The sequence below is a fragment of the Pinus tabuliformis genome, chromosome 6 (genome assembly GCF_031772625.1).
Source record: "Pinus tabuliformis cultivar Carrire ecotype Pingquan chromosome 6, CPIR1, whole genome shotgun sequence".
NCBI lineage: Eukaryota > Viridiplantae > Streptophyta > Pinopsida > Pinales > Pinaceae > Pinus > Pinus tabuliformis.
In genome coordinates this window covers 596827151-596848260 of record NC_142292.1, presented here as the reverse complement: position 1 = coordinate 596848260, position 21110 = coordinate 596827151, and the positions used below count along the sequence as shown (strand labels likewise).

Here is a 21110-nt window from a genome sequence, read left to right as displayed (position 1 = left end):
ATAAAAAATCTTTTGTAAAAACTTAAATTAAATATCAATGACAAATTATATGGTCATTGCAAATAGTTACTTTTTAATTATCTAAAACAAGTTCAATTCAAAACTGAAATAGCTAAGAAGCATCTCCATTGATATTAGCTATTAGTCTTCTATACATATAATGACCAAAATCTTATAACCCTAATTACCCAAATTCAAATATGATGGCTCCAAAAAAACATTATAACAATGGCAACTTATTCCTTGTTCATCTACATGCTGCAACAAAACACGGGAGACTTTTATAATGACATGCTTGGCAGTTACAGTTTTAGCAAGATGTAGATTCTTTAACATCAATTTCAATTAGATATGCCGAGAGTCCTTGCCTATGTAGGGAAGAGTTTATATATACATATATAAATAAATAAAAAGATGCTTGACATAGGATGAAAAGCCTTCTCCACATATTATAGTATTACAGGAATGCTATTCATACATTTCCATGGTGGGATTCGATGGCCTTTCAACTGGAGATGTCGAAAGGTGAAGCATGTTCGATGTACATATTACACCATCATCATTACATCCGCTTGCAGCTAATGTGAATGTCAGGACAACAATAAGCATCGAGTAAACGAACATGCAATTTAACAGAAACTTTATGGGCTGCAGCACAAACCTCAGGCCAGTGACTAGACCATTTTCAAAAGCAATTGTGGGTTTTTCTATGAACTATAAAATATGCAATCCAACTTTAATGGATAAACCCTGCAGCTGCCTTTGAGTCTGCAACTCTAGAATTAGCAGTACTTAGCAGATTAAATGGCTAGGTTGAAATGACATTAATCTACTAGAATTTGAACGTCTCCTTATATACTTCAGTCTTCCATGGTATGATAGCATGCCTTATACAAGAAGTTGGAATCCCCTGCAACTTCCTACAAAATGTGCTCACTTTTTCCTCTTCTTCAAAGACTGGACCTGCTCCTGCTGTAGGAAGGGAGGCACACCCTTCTTCATGCGTACACCATCACAGCTTCTACACTGTAATTCAAATACTCGGTCAGTCAATAAAATCCATTATATCTTCTTTAGTTATCAATAAATGCAATCGTTCCAACAAAAAACATTAGAGGACTTGAAAAGCAAAAGAATGCAGCTAAAAAATACCTTTTTCATACAGGAGCCCAAACAAAGAGGGCAAGGAATGACATGCCAAAACTCCCCTTGATATTCTATGGTTCCAGTGCATTTACATAAGTGACACCTCTCCACGCCATAACCAGAGCATCTGCTGCATTCCTCCTGCAACATATTTCTATTTAGTTTGAAATTTTCTTTTCTAAAGATAACATTTGCATTGCATCATAATCGGGCATAAAAGCGTTACAATTACATATGGCCCAACTTCACCTGACACCGTCTAATCTACGTCTCTGGAGAAAGATATATATAACTGTAGGTTCATTTGGAAAATACACATATGCTACTGCAAGTTCATCTGAAATCTACGAATAATAAGTCTCCGGATATATATATATATATATAACTGCTAGGTTCACTTGGAAAATACATACAGATACTACTGCTAAGTTCATTTGAAATCTATGAATAATCAGCATCTTTAAATCTTACATTTCATATAAGCAGTGTTTGTTTCTAGTTATGTGACTTTTCTTGTTAGCCTTGATTCATAGTCTTTGTGAAGGTGGCTGCAACTTGAAACCCATGAGGTCTTTCAGAGTGACACTAGTAATATACTACCATAAGTTTATTGTTTATTTGTTTTCAAGGACTGCTGGATATCGACTGATGTATAGGATCATGTAATGATATACTAATGTATTTATAGAATCTTAGCTGTGTTCTAAGATTTATGTAATGCAAATTGTTTGCTCAATTGCCTCGGCTGTATGCATTCTGGCATCAATTGCCCCAAGAGTCGGCCATATGGACTGGTGTCGATAGATTAATCGTCCTAGTTGTGAGGATCTAGTTACTTAGCTTCACATTTTTTAGAATTGTCTAGGTTTTATGTACAGTTTTAATGGACCGGATGGTTAAGAACATGTGCTTCCTTATAAAAGGTTATAGGTTCAAAACTAGAGGGGTAGAGTCTGTACATGTTGATAAATTAATATAAACCCACTGTGATGATGCTCAAGCGGTAAGCCTTCCTAATATCCTTAAGCCTTATCAAGTTATAAATTACTGCTAGTATTTGTGCAATATAAGTTACTGCTAGTGTTAGTTTGCAGGCTCTCTATACTAACTCCACCCAATTTTAAAATCTAAAAAAATTGTCTAGACCCTATATTAGCTTAAACTGAAGGGCTCATGAACTATCCTCATTCAAAAAGGGTTACAGCTCTTAAGAATTTGGGGGAACAAGACAAAATAGAAGTTGCAGCAACTCGATTGATCGCCATAGTTGGCAGGATCTAGTTGCTTATCTTCACATTCTTCAGAATTGTCTAGGACCCTATATTAGCTTAAGTTGAAGGGCTCGTGAGCTATCCTCATTCAAAACAGGCTACAGCCTATAAGGATTTATCATTTCGGGGAACAAGACAGAATAAAGGCTGCAGCAACTGTTTGTAAAAATATCTCCAAAATTTATTATATTTATATGCTTGTTGCACCAGAAGGAGTCAGGTGCATTCTACGGGTGGAAAATGGAATGATCCATCATACTTTTCACATGTATAATATTAAATCTGGTGCATTGACTATGAACACTAGCATAGACCCATATAAACCCAGGTCAAATACACACCTCCAAGTTGGGAAGCCTGAGATGCATATCTAAGAGTATAAGCGAACTGGCAAAGTGTGGCTTGCTCACAGGCCTTTTCCATTTACCCTTACAAATATATGTCAAATCTGGCATTCAGCCAAGGGCTGGAACGTAGAAAGTTACTTTTTCTCTTTACCATTTGCAAAGGTACACCGATGATGGCATTCATGCAGGGCTTGGACCTAAAAAACTTTATGTTCTACAAGCATACCCTTAATTTGACATGCAATACTGCAGTCTAGGGTTTGGATTTAATTTAGTTTAGGGTTGAGATTTAAATTTTAGAATAAATTTAGCTTAATTCTAAATTTATAAGTATTGGAAAGAATTAGAAGAAATAGAAATATAATTTTATAATATTTTTAATGATTTGAAGGTAAGATTTATATTGATTTATTTTATTTCAAACTTGATAATATTATAATTGGGGAAGTTAGTAGTAATTCAAGCAGTTTGGAAAATAGAATTTCTTCTCTCATTAAATATCTTCAAAAGGATTTAGAAAATGACGAGTGTTTTTACAAAAATGCAGTAAGTATGTTTGCAACATGATGATTGAGTATTCTCATAACATGCCAGTGTTAGAAAAATGGACTGGTGCAGGTTAGGGTTTCCTAAGCTGATGGCTGTTTTTGCCCGTGAGTAGGTTGCAGAGTGTGGAGTTGGGGGGTGGGACTGTCTTCCCTTTGCTGGTCTGATCAGGATGGCGTAGGTTCTGATGGGTGGTGGTTAGAGTATCCCTTGCTTAAACAACAAGGATGTTTGAGTATTCTCATAACATGCCAGTGTTGGGAAGATTGACTGGTGCAGGTTAGGGTTTCTTAAGCTGATGGTTGTTTTTGCCCATGAGTAGGTTGCACAGTGTGGAGTTGGAGGGCAGGGTCGTCTTCCCTCTGTCAGTGTGATGAGGATGGTGTAGGTTTTGATGGGTGGTGGTTAGAGTATCCCTTGCTTTTAGAACAGTTTGTTTCTAGTCAATTTCTCTGTATTCTTTCTTGGGGGTTTGGGGTCTGCTGATTTGGCACCATCGGAGTGGTGGGAGCGTGGATGACTAGGAGGAGATTGATTATCACTTGCTGACCCCTTTTAGGAGGTCTATTTTTGTCCGGTCTTGTGGTTATGGTCCCTATGGGGAGGGATGCAATTCTTACATTGGGAATATTGAAAGGAGGGTTCCACTCTCTAATGGGTTTTCTCGATCAGAGGAACATCTATTTTTTGGTGTCTCTCGGTCTTCCAATGTCAGGTGTCTGGAGTCTTTGCCGGTGGTGTCTCAGGTAAATCATTTTTAACCACTCGTCGTTTTCCTACCACTGCAAGTGAAGGTTGTTTTACTATTCTAGTCCCACCCTCCACTAGTGAAGGGTTGTTAGGGTTTTCTGGGTCCTTCGCGATGGGTTTTCCTTAAGTGGGTTTTCCCTTCACCTTTGTTGGTGGGGGTTTTTCGTCATATTTGGTATTTGCGTCTTATGGTAGTTTTCCGGTGGTAACAGAGGCTTTCTCAAAGGCTCCCTTGTTGGTCGTTGCTCTTCCTTCTATTAATGTCATTCTTCCCTAGTTTTCAACGCTTCCGGCAGGTTTTGTTCCTTTGAATGATGCGTCCTGCCCAGCGGCTCTTGAGGTGGAGTTGGGAAACAATTCACAGGTCTTGGGAGGTAAGGGTAACCATCCAAAATGTAAGAAGGCCAGGGTCTTCAGGAGTGAAAAATCTCCATCTCAATATAATCTTTGTTTGGGGGACGATGTGGAGATGTCACAAGTTGTGGAAGCAAAGAAATCGTTGGTGGGTCACACTAGGGGCTGCAAATTTTTTCTGGTGATTGTCGTCAAATGGCAAAACCAAAAAGTGGCCCTAAAGGTTTCCGAGGTTCTGGAAATCCTCCTGTTAGCAAAGGGTTGGATCTAATTAGAATTCAAATCACATGAAGAAGCGGAGATAGCAGCAAAAGAGGTTTGGTCCATCGACTCTACCCCTGTAATCTTCAAATCTTGGTCCCCTTTGTTTGATGCACGCTGAGAAAAGCTGGATGTGGTTCTGTTGTGGGTTCGTTTCCTTGCTTTTCCAACCCACATGTGGAATCCCTAGAGTTTTGCAAAATTGGGAAATAGCTTGGGTTGTTTTCTGGAGGCAGACTACTCCTTTAAAGAGACGAAGGATATGTCGGTGGTCAGGGTGTTAGTTAGTTGGATCTTTGGAAGAAGCTCCACGAAACCATGAACATTGGAAAGGGCTATGTCATATTTCAAGTATCAGATTATGAAGGCCTACTATTCCAATGCAGGAGGTGCCATAAATATGGTCACCTAGTACAAAATTGTAGTGTTCCCTTCAAAAATTTTGCAGCTTCCAAACAGGTTGCCAAAAAACAAAAGACTAATGGAGCAGCCTAGGTCGAAGATGTGGTTTTCAGTCAGAAGGTGTGGGGTCTGAATTTCAGGTTTCACTGGGTTCTGCGGTGCCTAGTTCCATGCTGACATCTTCGATGGTCTCTCAGTCGGAACATTCATCCTTGGCTCTAATGGCCACAGACTTCCAGTCAGCAGCGAGCACCTCGAACCTTGGTACTTCTGATCCCCTTCCTCCTGTCTCTCAGCTCCTTTATTCCTTTTCTGATCTAGGAAAAGATTGGGGTTTTTTTTCTTTTGGTTCAAATTCAGTGATTTCTCAAAAGTTGTTCACTCCCTTATCCCCTGTAAATATCTCTTGTTCTATTCCTCCTGGGAGTTTGGGTTGCTCCTCTCCGAGGGCGTCTTCTTTCTTGGGGGTTTTTATTGATTCAGATGGCAATGATATCTTATACAACCTAAGGTTGAGGCTTGTCTTCTTTGTGTCTAAAGGCCTTCATGGTGGGTTGGGTCAGGTCTCTACATCTGGACTTCCTACGAAGGGTAGGGTGAGGAAGTCTCATATTTCTCAATAAAAGCAAAGGCTCGCAAGGAGATGGTTGCTCTTAGAGCATTAACAACCCTCCATGGGGTGCCAAAATGAAAGTTCTTTCTTTCAATTGTAGGGGATTGGCAAGTAATCCCAAAAAACTTGCCCTTCAGAGATTGTTTCAGGTGGAGTTTCCTGATGAGATTTTCTTCAGGAAAATCTTGGGGTGGAGGATAGCATTTCAATTTTTTTAGAATCTATTCTCCCTTCCTGGAAATTCATCGCATTGGATGTTCATGGTCAGTCGAGGGGTCTAGCTCTGGGGTGGGATATGCAGAAATTTCAATTAAAAAACTCTTGGAGTGCCTCCTTTGGCCTCGACATGGTTGGCTTCTCAGTGGAATTGGATATAACTTTTACTTTCATCAATCTATATGGTCCAAATAAGGATCAAGTTTCTTTCTGGAATGATTTCTTTGGCAAGTCTCTTCTAAATGTTGATAACTTGATTATTGACAATGATTTAAGTTTTCTCTGGGCGCGGCTAAATCTTGGGGTGATCATGCCAGACCTGATTCTCTCACAGATTTTTTCACCCACCATACTACCTCTAAGCATATGATTGACCTTGTTCCGGCCCGTATCAAGCCCATATGGTGGAATTTTCATGGGGGGGAGGGTCATGTTGCTAAAAGGCTAGATAGGTTTCTTGTGGCTAAGGCCATGGTGCTCAATTTTCCTATTCTCCGTCAATGGGTGTGCGATAGAGGTGATTCTGATCATTCTCCCATCCTGTTAGAAATTAAGGGACATAATCATAAGTCGGCTAGCCCTTTTTAAGATGAACTCAAATTGGATAAAAGACGAGAGTTTTTCTGTATTGGTCAAGGCCATTTGGTGTCCTTTTGAGGATGGGTCTGGATTGTTTGTTGCCTCCTAATTTGTGAACAACTTGAAGAACATTAAACTTTTGTCAAAAGAATGGGCTAAGGCTAACCGTAGGAAGGAGGAGGAAGATTTAGTGGAAACTGAACAGAAAACTGAAGCTTTTTTCGGTACTGGTGTTAGGGGCTTGTGCACTCAGGATTCTAGGGAGGCATTGATCAGTCTTGAAACTAGAAGAAAGGAGATCCTAGCAAATAGGGAAGCTAGTTAGTGCCTTAAAAGCAAGGCTATTTGGCTTGATTGTGGTGATGAAAATACAATTTTTTTCATGCATATGCTAAGGGTCGGAAATTGACAAACACAATCTTATGTATGTTGGGGCCCGATGACCAAGAGGTCTCATCTTTTAAAGGCCTCCCTTCACTGCATATGGCACATTTTCAAGGAACATAAGGGTACTACTATTGTCGAAGCAATCTGTGTGGCTCAGCTTTTCCCTAGCTTTGTGGAGGCAGATGACAATAGGGGTTTGATGGCAGAAGTGTCTGAAAAAGAACTAAAAACTGTTCTTTCCAGTTCTCAAAAAGATAAGAGCCTGGGCCCTCATGGCTGGCCTATTGATTTTTTCTTAGTTTTCTTTGATACCATGGGTAAAGATTTGTTAAGGGTTGTAAATGAATCTAGACATGATGGTAGGTTTTTGCCATCCTTCAATTCTACCTTTATAGTCGTAATCCCTAAGGTTGACAACCCTCAATCTTTTGAGGACTTTAGGCCCATCTCACTTTGTAACTATGTTTATAAGGTAATCTCTAAGGTTATAGCTAGAAGGTTTAAGCCTATTCTTTCAAAGTCCATTTCTTTGGAACAATTCGATTTTTTAGAGGGGAGGCAGATTCACAAAGCCATTGGAGTTGCCCAAGAGGGTTTTCATAGCTTGAAAATACATAAGGCTAAAGGTGTTGTTTTTAAGATTAATCTCTCAAAGGCATACGACCGTGTTAACTAGATTTTTATTAGTCTTCTCCTTACTCATGTGGGTTTCGAGGTTCCATTTATTACTAGATTATGAGTTGTCTAATGTCTGTTTCCTTTTTTGTTTTAATTAATAGATCTTCCTCGCCCTTTTTTAATGCCTAGAGAGGTTTGAGACAAGGTTGTCCTTTAGGCTCTCTCACTATCCCCAGTCAAAGGTTCCTACGAGTGGCAGGATTGTTTTAATTGAAAACCCAGATATCAATATTCCTTGGGGATATTTTGATGGGGCTTCTCAGGAGGATGGATCTCTCTATGGTGGGGGTTTTGTTCTACATCTTTTGGATCACCATTCCTTTTAATGTCGGGATGGGGTTGGGGCTAGGTTCCAACAATTGGATAGAGTTAATTGCATGCAGATCCCTCAATGCCTTTGCACAGGAAAAAGGGTGTGAACAACTTCAAATGTTTGGGGACTCTTTGCTAGTTGTGAATTGGGTCAATGAGACTCAAGTGTGCAAGAACATTTCCCTTGCTCACATTTTTGTGTATATCATTAGACTGAAGCTTGTTTTTAATACTTTTATATGCATACATGTTTTCAGAAAGCGGAATGGGATTGCTGACAAGCTTTCTAAGGAAGGCTTGGTCATGGATCCGAGGCTATGGCAGGTAACAAAGATAGTTGGGGTTGATCACTATCAGTATTTTCACTAGCCTTTTATGGACGAGTTCCATCCAGCATCGCATGTTTAATTTTTGTTCATGATACACCTTTGGTTTCTTTTTGTTTGTTTGACACTTCGAACATATCTCAGCATAAATTGTATTTCTCATCTCAATACTATTTATTGCCATTGCAAAACATTGTATGTTGCTAAACAACACTATTACAGAATTAATTTTTTGGTTGGTGTAGAGCATATGTGTTAAAATTGGCAACTAGGGCCAAACTCCACCTTGAACAACTCATATGATGGAGATGATATTTTTATTGGATTCCTCTTTCCAAGAGGTGCAAGATTGATCTAAAGATCATCTTGTTTGGATCAGCAGAAGTGAGATTTTGTATTTTATTCTCACATGTGCAAATTGTCAAGGTTGGCCAGAAGTCTAATGTAGGCTCATTAAGCGCTACAGATGTGTCTCTTCATCCTCAACGTTTTGTATAAATAGGAGAGACCTTTTCCTCATTTGGACACCATCACTCAACACGTCTTTCTCTCTCCTCTCCGCATTGATTCGTATAGCAAAGGAGCAGCTCATCTTCTTCTCATGTTGACTTGGGTTGACCGAAAATTACAGGCAGAAATTGCAGGACTATTTTGGGTTATTTGCAGTGATGTTGACCAGCGTTGACCGAGGATCAAATCACCTCTTTTGACTGCGATTTTCAAGTAGATAATCTGATCTTTTGAGGCCTCATCTCCTAGCACGAAAACCGAGGAATTTGGATCAGGTTGACCTATGTTGACACAGGACCTTTTGACCGCAATGTTGACTCTTTGTTGACCAAGTTTGACCGGGAATTTCAGGATTGTTTTGGGTTGATTCTAGCTATCTTTGGAAGCCGAGTTGACTGGGTTTGACCAAGCTCATTTGGAGGAGACTTTCTACTAGTTTGACCAACGTTGACTTTCTGGTTAGGGCATCCTATTGACAGTTGTTTGACTAGAGTGTTTTGACAATGATTGGGCAAGTAAATTTTGTATGATGTACTCTCTCTCTCTACTGAACTATTGAAGAATAATAAGAAGATTTTATCAAAGGGTTTCCCCACATTGAGGTTTTTCCCTAGCATTCACCAAATATTGTGTCCTCTTGTTTTGGCTTGTCTTCTGCTTATTGTTTATGTTCTATCTGCGTTTACTATCAACGTTAATGTGATTGCTGATCTGGAAATTGATATTGGGCTAATAAGAAAATTGAAGTAAATTGCTCTAAAGCATAGAACATACCATTGTTATCTAAAATTAACATGGTATCGGAGCTCAGGTGAAAGACAAGGCCCAAGCAAGAGTGAAGTCAAGCAATCACTAAAGGAAGTTGTTGAACAAGGACTTGGAACTAGTCCCAATGACGACTACATCTTTCTTCAAATCCAAGGACAAGCTCAAGGACAAATCCGACTATCATGCATGGAAGATGATTTTGGATTTGACTTTGGAAGAGAATGATGCAATGGACTATGTCAAGGGAAGAATAACTAAGCCTCCCTCAAATGAAATCACTGTTGTTCAAAGAAAGTACAAGAAAGGTGAGACAAAAGCTAAGAAGATTATTGTTGATTCTATTCATAAGCCTTTGGTTGCATATATTTTTGATTTAGAAACATCTAAGGAGATGTATGAAAGACTGGTTGGGATGTTCAAAGTGAATAATGCAAATCAAATTCTCTTTCTCAAGAACACATTGAAAGACACCAAGATGGATAGAGGATAATCATCTAATCCTACTTCATGAGGATGACCGAGATCAAGAATGATCTCTTATCTATTGGAGAAGTCATTGGTGACAGGGAACTCTCTCTTATTGCTCTTGGAGGCCTTACAAGAGACTGGGATGTGTTCAACACTGCCATTCTTAACAATGACAAGATTCTGGGATATGAGGAAATATTGGCCAGATGCATTCAAGAAGAAACAAGGATGATGAAACGAGACAAGCCCTGAAATGGAAACAATACTACTGCCTTCTCCACTCATTTTAGAAGAAGGAACAATGTTGGTCCAAGGAATCAAGGACAAGGGTTCAAGCAGGGATTCAAAGAAGGAAGAAAAGGAAGTTGCTTCAATTGTAACAGGTTTGGCCACTTCGTTAGAGAGTGTCCTCACAAGAAGGATCCTCCAAGAGATGATGACAACAATAACAACAATAACTTCAAGGGCAATGGCAATCAAAGGAACAACAGGTTCAATATGAAAGGGAAAATGAATGCACCTGCTACTCAAAATGGAGGTGGTCGTCCTCCCAAGAAGTCGAGAAACTCTAGGTACGATGAAGTTAATGTTGCAAAGAAAAATGAATTTTATCTTATTTTTGCCCTCTCCACTGCCTCTCCTTTAGATACATTGGACCATTGGTTGATTGGTAGTGGTGCGTCAAGGCACTTCACTGGGTATAAAGAAGCTCTCTCAAACTTGGTTGAGAATGAGACAAATATGGAGATCATACTTGGGGAAAATGCCACCTATCTCGTGAAAAGAATTGGGACCATTACTCTTCACTTAAATCAAGGTCAAACCCTTCATCTACAAGAAGTGCTATATGTACCTGACTTGAAAAAGAGCTTGGTTTCTATTTCTGTGATGGAAGATAAAGGTTTTAAGGTGTCATTCGTTGATGGGAAGGTTTGTCTTTGGCAAAGGAATCCAAGAGATGCATTCACTCTAGGATTCAAGGTAGAAGGTCTCTATCAGGTTGGAGGATGTCTGTTGGGAGCTATTATTTGTGACACCTCTCTTCAATCCAAATTATGGCACCAAAGATTTGCTCACCTTCATTTTAAAGCCTTACCCGATGTACGAAAGATGGTCTCGGGGATGCCCGAATTCAACTTGAATCATGAAGGCGTTTTTCAATGATGTGAAGCTGGAAAACATACAAAGGAACCATTCCCCTTAAGTGGGACTCAAACCACTGATAGCTTCAATTGGTCCATTCTGATTTATCAGGTATGATGCTCGTTACATCTTTGGGTGGATATTTGTATTATGCTATTTTTGTGGATGACTTCTCTCGCAAGACATGGATCTAGATTCTATTTCTTAAAGAAGAAGAACGAAGCATTCAAATGGTTCCTCTCCTCAAAGCCTTGGTCGAGAATCAAGCAAGAAAGAAGATCAAAGTTCTAAGGACCGATAATGGGACCGAATATGAGTCTAATGAATTCAAAGACTATTGTAGAGAAGTTGGCAATAAGAGGGAGGCTACAATCGCTTATACTCCTAAACAAAATGGTGTTGTCGAAAGGAAGAATCATACAATCATCGAGGCTACCTGGGCTGTGCTTCATGATCAAGGTCTTCCGAAGTTCTTATGGGGAGAAGCTGCCAACGCTGTTGTGTATGTCCAAACCAATGCCCACATCAAGCTTTGGACTTCAAGACACCCGAAGGAGTATACACCGGTAAGAAACTTGATGTTTCTCATTTTAGAATTTTTGGATGTCTCGTATATTTTCATTTACTGAAAGAGAAAAGAAACAAACTAGATGCATCTAGGAAGAAAGGAACATTCGTGGGCTACAGTGAAACTTCGAAGGCATATAGAATCTATGTGCTTCGTCAAAGGGAAGTGGAATTAAGTCATGATGTCACTTTCGATGAAGATTCCACACTTCGAAAGATTCGAGATCTTCCTATTCCTAGGATGGTGAATGATGATGTTGATGCAAAAAGGCACGATGAATCTCCGTCTGATATACTGATGCAAGATGTTGAAGGACCGATGGATCCCATAGATTCACCTCCTTGTGAGCCCTCTTCTACAAGAAAGAGGCCTTTGTGGCTTAAGGATACTCTTGAAGATGCCGAGAAGCACATTGCACAAAGGGGGCATTTCGTGAAAGCAAGAAGCCGAATAGGTACCAAAGGTACTTAGCTACCATGAGTACTATTGTACAATTTCAGCCTTGTACATTCTAAGGTGCCGTGAAGCATCAGGTTTGGAAGGATGCGATGAACAAAGAGTATGAATCGATCATGAAGAATGATGTCTGAGATATGGTTCCTAGACCCAAGGATAAGTCAGTGGTCACTTCGAAATGGCTCTACAAGATCAACTATGGAGCAGATGGGAGTGCTGTGAAATTTAAGGCCAAATTTGTAGCTCGAGGCTTCTCTCAAAAGAAAGGAGTAGACTATGTTGAGATATTTGAACCGGATATACCACCATCTGTTCGATCATAGCCTTCATCAGATGAATGTCAAAACTGCCTTCTTGCATGGTTCGCTTAAGGAGGAAGTATATTTGGAACAACTCAAGGGATTCAAAGTTCAAGATTGTGAGACACATGTATGTAGGTTGAAGAAATCCCTCTATGGCTTGAAGCAAGCCCCTAGGGCTTGCTATGAGAGGATCGATAGCTATCTTATGAAGCTAGGGTTTACAAGAAGTGATGTTGACCTAAAACTATACTTCAAGGTTGAAAAGGACAAACCTCTCATTCTAGTCCTTTATGTGGATGATCTCTTTCTGACGGGTGATGACCCTCTCATTCATCAATGCAAGAGGGAGTTGACTTTTGAGTTTCAGATGAAGAGCCTAGTACTGATGCATTACTTCCTAGGGTTGGAGGTCTGGCAAAAGCCAGGTGAGGTTTTCCTTTCTCAAGGAAAATATATTGTGAAGCTACTTGCGAGGTGGGATGGTGGACTACAAGTCCGTAACTACTCTAATGGAACTCAACTTCAAGAAGTTATGTGGAAGTGTTGTTGGGCCCAAATTGGCAAACCCTACCAAGTATCGTCAACTTGTGCGGGCACTAATGTTCTTGGTCAACTCTTGTCCTTACATATGCTTCATTGTGAACACATTGAGTCAATATATGGTCGAGCCTCATCACATTCATTGGATTGCTGCCAAGAATCTCTTGAGATATCTCCGGGACACTATCCACTATGCTCTGAGATACACTATCGGGAATTTGAGGCTACCTGGATATTCAGATGCTGACTAGGATGGAAGCGTGGTGGATCGTAAGAGCACGTCTGGATGTTGCTTCTCTTTGGGGTCTGCTTCTATATCCTGGATGAGCAAGAAGCAGAAATCGATTGCACTAAGCACCGCCAAGGCCGAATACATTGTTGCGAGTATGGCCTGTTGTGAAGAAGTTTGGTTGAGGAAGCTCTTCAGTGAGCTATTTGAGCACGTGCTAGATATGACCGTGATCTTCTGCGACAACTAGAGTGGGAATTGTTTATCAGAGAATCCTTTGTTCTATGATCGCTCCAAGCACATTGATATTAGGTACCACTTTATCCAAGATATGGTACAACTGGGAGCAATTAGGCTCCAACACATCAGAACAAATGAGTAGGTTGCGAACATTCTCACGAAGCCTCTCAAAAAGGTCAAATTCTTATTCTTCCAAGAGAGACTTGGAGTCGTGGAATGACCCTCTTATGAGGGTCTCGTATGAGTTAGGCACAAAACTTTGGGAGCTCTTGGGGGCGTGGGGTACTTCTTGGAGCTAGCTATGAGCAACCATAGGGTGAGTGGTTCACCTTCCCCTAGTGGTGCGTTGGATACAGGGTAAGTGGTTCACCTTCCCCTGTGATACCCCATTATGGTTGACATGTGTGTAGGGTGAGTGGTTCACCTTCCCCTACCCAGACACATGCATGTAGGGTGAGTCCTTCCCCTACAATTGACATAGGCATAGGATGAATGGTTCACCTTCTCCTATGGCATATGAGCAGGATGAGTGGTTCACCTTATCCTGTTGATGCGCCAACACACATCCTACCCATAGAGTCCAGGACTCATGGGAAGGTACCTCTCATCTAGCCAATGAGTTGGGAAAATCTGGTTAAGGACCATAGCACTACTGATGGATGCATCGTGTACTGCCATACTCCCTATGACTAGGATGCATGGTGTTCAGCAACTTGATTTGGGATCAAGGACTGACTTTTGTCAGTGGAGAGTGGTATGATACACTCTTGATCACTTCTTCATTATTTCTTCATGGTTTAGCAAAGCAGAGCAGAGCAAGGATGTCAAAGATGGTACAGATTGATAGATGGTTTGGCAAGTGGATTTCTCCCTAGTTGAGAGGGAGTGTTAAAATTGGCAACTAGGGTCAAACTCCACCTTGGATAGCTCATATGATGGAGATGATATTTTTATTGGGTTCCTCTTTCTGAGAGGTGCAAGATTGATCTAAAGATCATCTTGTTTGGATGAGAAGAAGTGAGATTTTGAATTTAATTCCCACACGTCCAAATTGTCAAGGTCGGCCAGAAGTCTAATGTAGCCTCATGAAGCCCTACAAATGTGTCTCTTCATCCTCAACGTTGTGTATAAATAGGAGAGACATTTTCCTCATTTGGACACCATCACTCAACACATATTTCTCTCTCCTCTCCTCATTGGTTCGTACAACAAAGGAGCAGCTCTTCTTCTTCTCACGTTGACTTGGGTTGACCGAAAATTACAGGCAGAAATCACAGGACTGTTTTGGGCTATTTGCAAGGACGTTGACCAGCGTTGATCGAGGGTCAAATCTCCTCCTTTGACTGTGATTTTCAGGCAGATAATCTGATCTTTTGAGGCCGCATCTCTTGGCACAAAAACCAAGGAATTTGGAGCAAGTTGACCTCCGTTGACTACATGACCTTTTGACTGCAGCGTTGACTCTGTGTTGACCAAGTTTGACAAAGAATTTCAGGACTTTTTTGGGTTGATTTTGACTATCTTTGGAGGCCGAATTGACTGGGTTTGATCGAACTCATTTGGAGGAGACTTTCCACTGGTTTGACCAACGTTGACTTTCTGGTTAGGGCATCCTGTTGACTGTTGTTTGACTGGACTGTTTTGACAGTGATTGGGCAAGTAAATTTTGTATGATGTACTCTTTCTCTCTGCTGAACTATTGAAGAATAATAAGAAGATTTGATCAAAGGGCTTCCCCACATTGGGGTTTTTCCCTGGCATTCACCAAATATTGTGTCCTCTTGTCTTGGCTTGTCTTCTGCTTATTGTTTATGTTCTATCTGCATTTACTATCAATGTTAATGTGATTGCTGATCTGGAAATTGATATTGGGCTAATAAGAAAAATTGAAGTAAATTGCTCTAAAGCCTAGAACATACCATTGTTATCTAAAATTAACAATATGTATGTCCTACACAGATAGGGGCCGCAGGAAACTAAAAAGTTTATTTTCTCTCTGGTCTTTTTGCTGCTATAAGATCCGGGCAGAATTCTAGCGAATGGACATCTAAGAGTGTATATACAAAATGTATTTTCTTTCAAGTTATATGAATGAAAGTATGATTTTTTTCCAAGGAAAAAAAATAATAGTATAATTTTATTAATATGATGAGTTATTTTAAAGTTTTTATTTTTTGATTTTCTAAGTATATATATTTCTATGATTTATGATTTGTCCAAATGGCCTGGCAAAGCGGAATCCGGCGTGTCGGATACGATTCGGCCAAAAAACGAATCCTAAAATAGGATTCATCGAATCCTATCAGGATTCTTCGAATCCCAAACGAATCCCGAATTTTGCCAACGTGTCCCGATTTTTCCCTGCTTGTCCCGATTTCCAGGATTTGTTTCGCTGAAAAGGGACTCCCGCGGGTTACAAAAGGCTGCATTTCCTCATTTCAGTCACGCTGTTTATCATTTGACTTGCATTGTTTGAGCTGTTTGCAAGGAGAGAAGGTGTGTTGCAGGTGAAAGAGAAATAATTAGGTATTTATCTCCTCATTAAATTCCAGGATGAAATTTAGATTTTGCCACGATTGTTGCAGGAACAAAATGCCGATTTACATGGCTTCCCAGGATTTAGATTTTGCCACGAAGAGTGAGATTTCAATTTAAATTTACTTATATTATAGGCCTAACACATCCGCCTAAATCCACATGGACTATAAACAGCAAGCCCTTTACAAACATATGGCAAATCTGACATGCAGCCTAAGGCTGCGACCTACAAATTACATTTACAATTTACATTATAAAGGCATAAACCAAAATTTGGCATGCAGCGTATGACCGCGACAAGGTTGCATGAAGAAGAGGCAGTTTTTAGAAGTTAAATATCGTAATTTTCAAAAAAAAAATTGGAAGCGAGGAGCCTCAAAAGCATATATATATATATATATATATAATTGTAAAATATATAAAAACAATTAAGATAAAATAGTATATTATTGATTAGTTATTTGATCATTAACTATCTACATTCTCGCATTTCAAACAATCATCACATTTTTAAACATATGGTAAAAGGTAGACCATTAAATCATTGAAATAACTGTAATTGTCAATATGACAAAACAAAATAAGCCATCTATGCACTGAAGTAGGAACACTGAAAAGTTCAATTTCAGAACACTAGTCTATCATCTATAACAAATAAAGTAGTGAAACCATCTCCTATTCTCTCCTCCATACACCATCATAAAGTAATGAAACCTAACTTCCTTGATACTTCCCTGCCCCCCTTAGTGTCCTGTATCTTTAGTGTCAGACACGACACAAGCTTGACACATGTCAGACACTAGTTTAACTTGTGTCCTGTCCCTGAGACATCCTCCCCCGATATCTTTCCTGTCAAAAACGAGATGAGCTTGACACGAGTTTGATTCATGCACAGGACATGAGTTTGACATGTGTCAGGACTCAGGCTCGTGTCATGATTTCCAGACCCGTGTCTGCTTTTTTGTCCCTGTTTTTCACTCATTTGGTCAAGTTTTTGGAGCTATAGAAGGATTTGGAGTGTAAGTGAGAGTAACCAGTTTTAGAGGAGATTCAAAGTGCTGGTAAGTGGATTTGCCATCCATATTTTTTTATTTTTGCTACAGCAGTCCATTTTTCCCATAGCAGTTTTTTTCTTTTTTTTTTTTTAACAGCAGTCTGTTTTTCTTCATATCATAGCAATCATGGCTCAATCAAGAGCAGCTGGAAAAAGGCAAAGGAAGGAGAGGAATGCCCCCATTGATAATGTTCCCCCTCCTTCGCTTTCATCGGGTGTGCAAGAGTTCCATTTGTTGGTCGTGGAGCTACAAACAGCAGCTTCAAATGTTGAAAAAAATATTCTTTTGCTGTCAATTTCTAGTGTATTTGTAAATTTGTCATCATTGATGTAGTACCAGTTGTATGTATAATTGAATTTATATCATCATCATGTAAATGTTTTAATTTCTAGATTAAATCTTTGTCTATATTTCATTTTTTTTTTGTGTAATTCACTAATTTGTTATATTTTTTTAATATATAAATATATATACACACATATATAATATGTCCTAAGGGTCATCAGAGTCACGTGTCACAGTGTTGTATTCCTGTGTCCATGTCCTGTGTCATCATGTCAGGTGACTTAGAACCATGTGCCAGACTGCAAGAAGTGTGCTGGAACCCTGTGACAAAACGCAGGAAGTGTGCCAAACAGTCACGGTTCCACAATGACAGAAAGCGAAGAAAAAAAATAGGAAGCACAGTTCCGAATTTTCAGAACGCAGATTACATGGTGCTTCTGCAACAATCCCATCTGGAGCCAGGTTCCAACCTCCGGACCGAGGGGATGGTTCCTACAGCACTGCGTCGGGACCCAAAAAATTACCTTTAACCTTTACAAATAGATAAGGTATGAAATGTAGCATTCGAGATATACAACCTTGTTCAACACAGAGTTCCATATAAGACCCGTGTCCTACGTGGTTTTGGGTTAGTAAGTATTAGTTGCAAATCATATCAGATGCAGGTTTAGATGGGTTTGGTGTAGTAAATATTAAATTTATATTTCTGTGGACTGAGGCTTTAGCCTCCAATTTTGCTTACATCTGCACTACATATAAGTGAGTCACTGTTTGTGATGCTAGCTAAGGGCTTTTAAATTTAGTAAATTATAATTTCGCAACAGGTCTGCTATAACATTTTCTTAGCAACTTGGGATTGTTAATTGCAAAACTATATGATGCATCAAATTTGGTGATTTCATAAAGATGTCTACACAATATTGGAATATCTGATTCCTAAACGATCATAACAAGGGTGCTGATGAAGATACCTGAGACGAATTCAGCCCCAACAAAGATGCTCCAGCGGTGGTGAAACCCACAAGTGCAAAGACCAGAGCCATATACAATCCAGCGCTCCCTACATCGCTAAAATTCAATATCATGAATTTCCAAAGCTTACACATGACTCCATTTTACAAACTAATAGAAGATGTCAAGAAATAATAATGCAAGAGGTCATACTGACAACTATGTACCTGGAAACTGTCTCGATAAGGCTGCAGGAGGACCCATGGCTACCATTGTGTATCCATCATCAAGCGGTCTATCAAGGCTCTGTGATAGACTCATGGAGGGGTTCCCTGCTCTAGTATTTCTCCGTCCATTCCTATCTGCCAAAAACCTTACGAATCAGTATTGAATACAGCCAGTATACCCAGGTCCAAAACCTCTTCATCAGTAAACCTAATCATTATAATCACTAAAATTTTCAATCCCTAACCCTAACCTTTAACCTTTGTAATCACTAAACTGAATGGATGTGGATGAGGCAGGTGGAAGTCAGGCCCAAGCACTGGACAGCATCACTGCTCCTAATGTGGCAGCCTAAACAGGGTCAAGCTATAAACAATATTTCTTAAAAACAATTAAAAATATGTATTTGCATTGCATTATACAGAACGCAGAGGGCAATCCATTCACACATTTTATTCATGTATGTGCAGCAGTGGATTGAATCTAAACTGTGCAGCGGTTGTGTTGAACATGGATACCAGCACAAACCCATCTAATCCGGGTTCGATATATATACCCAAACATTGAAAAACTCGGTACGATATTCAAATTAGTGCTCAGGGAACTTGAGGATGCACATCTTCAGATGATCCGCATGGTTGGAACTCCAATTACGAACACCTGAACTTTGCAACCTCGAACCTAGGGTTTATTTGGGTTTGTGAGGGTATTAAATTTTATACAGGATGGTTGAGAGAAATGAATGTTATCATCTTCATATAAATTCAATTTTCGCAAATGATATAGAGCTTATAAGCAGTATATATTGTAATAGTTTTTACTCTGTGTTCTGAGAATTTCAGGCTTAACCATGGAAATTTTCTCCAACTTCGAAATGTGGAGGAAAATATAAGAAAATAAATTGGGAAAAAAACAAAAAATCAATGAATGCCATCACAATGAGATAAAGATTAACCTTGAAATTCCGCAATAAGAATGGTGTTCTCCGGACCGTCTTCAGCTGGCTTCGAATCTTCATGCTGGAATGAACCCGGCGGACCTTCCAAGGATTGATGAGATGGAGGGGATTTGTTATCAGGACTTGCCTTTGAAGAATTCGGTGCATTATGGGTGTAAAGCGCCCATGAAGTGATGAGAGCATCTTCTATAGTTGAGCTTCTGAAGGGCTGACGTGGATATATCTTGAATGGTGATCTGTGTCTGTTTTTCATACGGCAGTAGATTCTAAATTTCTGAGGATGCAGCTGTATCCCAAGTTTTGTTGCAGTACTGCCAGAGGGTCTGGTGATGCTCGCATTTTGCGCTCTGTCGCATGGAAAAGCTGCAGACAGGTTATCAATACAAGCTGCCATCAGATGTTGCATTGGATTGGATTATTCCGCAGAAGAAACCCAATATCTTAATGCTTCCTGCACATAACAAATGTTAATGGATCACTGACATTGTATATCTGACGTGGTATATAACGAATTAGGTACCTAATAGGCTCGACAGTTGGATATCTTTTAGGGTGGGAGATTATTTGGCGTGCCTCCGACCTCACAAATTATTGTACACCACGGAGAGAGATAAACATTGTGTGGTGGCTGTAAATCTATTGTATCTTCCAGAAAGGCTACCTGTTATTTATGGTGTTCAAAACTCCAAGTCAGAGATAGATGTGGATGTGGATTCTTAAATCAAAATACGAAACTGAAGTAGTGGACAATGTAGCTACTATCATTGCAATACTCATCCGTCACGGTATCCTTCATTTGATTTTGTCCTCTACGCTATCTTCTAATTAGCATCTGGTTTTTTTTTCAGTAATTTTGTCAAATACAGGTTGGATGATAACTTGATTATTGATAATAATGTTCCACAGATAGAATATCTTACATGAGATGTCAATGGCCGAACCAGAGCCACACAACACTTGAGAGATGTTGATAGCACACCACACAACACTTGAGAGATGTTGATAGCACACATAAGCTGGGATGGGTCTTTATCAGTAAGTGTATTATTCACTTCCATCTCATTATAAATTTATAATTAGTTTACTCATATAAATTAGATTATTGATAATAATAATCCGCAGGTAGAAAATCTTACATGAGCCACATAACACTTGAGATGTTGATAGTACACAAGTTTGGATATGTTTTTATTAGGAAGTGTATTATTAATTTCCGTCTTATTATAAATTTAAAATTAGTTTGGGTCATATAAGTTAATTAAGTTAATTAGTTAATAAATGTGGATAGATTTGAGATGTATAAGTTAATTTAGTTATATAAATTAAATGGTTAATGAATGTGGATAGGTTTGAGATGTCTATACAAGTAAGAAAATAATTATTACAATTGTGATAATAAAGTTAACAAGAATTCAAATTTTACGGTTGGAAGTCAGATATATGGCTTAAAAAAAAATTTAATAATGCAAATAATTACAATTGTCCATTCATAAAATGGAAATCATTTAATGGTTAAAAGTTTGAGTGGGCCTAATGGTTAAAAGCATGTGTTTCCTCCTAAGAAGTCATAAGTTTAAAACCAGAGGGGGTTGAGTATGTATGCCTTTGTAGATTTAGTAGTCAAATCGTTGCACGAAGGTGGGTCCCTTGTCCCATAAATAAGGGGGTCTCATACACCAATTTGGT

General features: G+C 39.3%; 1 protein-coding gene across 1 annotated transcript; it reads right to left on the bottom strand.

Annotated features, from left to right (window-relative positions):
• Window positions 1-424: 424 nt before the first annotated feature.
• LOC149259973 (uncharacterized) lies at window positions 425-20049 on the bottom strand. Its single transcript, XM_089419431.1, has 5 exons — window positions 19422-20049; window positions 18469-18603; window positions 18262-18350; window positions 1153-1287; window positions 425-1026 (listed from the first exon to the last, which is right to left on the bottom strand). Exons 1-5 carry the CDS (start codon window positions 19828-19830, stop codon window positions 934-936), a joined length of 861 nt encoding a protein of 286 aa, XP_089275557.1. The 5' UTR covers window positions 19831-20049; the 3' UTR covers window positions 425-933.
• Between the last annotated feature and the right edge of the window lie 1061 nt (window positions 20050-21110).

Bases quoted from the DNA above. Each gene is read 5' to 3' on its own strand.
- LOC149259973 (XM_089419431.1), bottom strand. From the start codon at position 19,830: ATGCAACATCTGATGGCAGCTTGTATTGATAACCTGTCTGCAGCTTTT. The intron at 1,288-18,261 runs GTATCTTCATCA...AATATGTTGCAG, and splicing joins TGGGGCTGAATTCGTCTCAG to GAGGAATGCAGCAGATGCTC. The intron at 1,027-1,152 runs GTATTTTTTAGC...TTTGAATTACAG, and splicing joins TGGGCTCCTGTATGAAAAAG to TGTAGAAGCTGTGATGGTGT.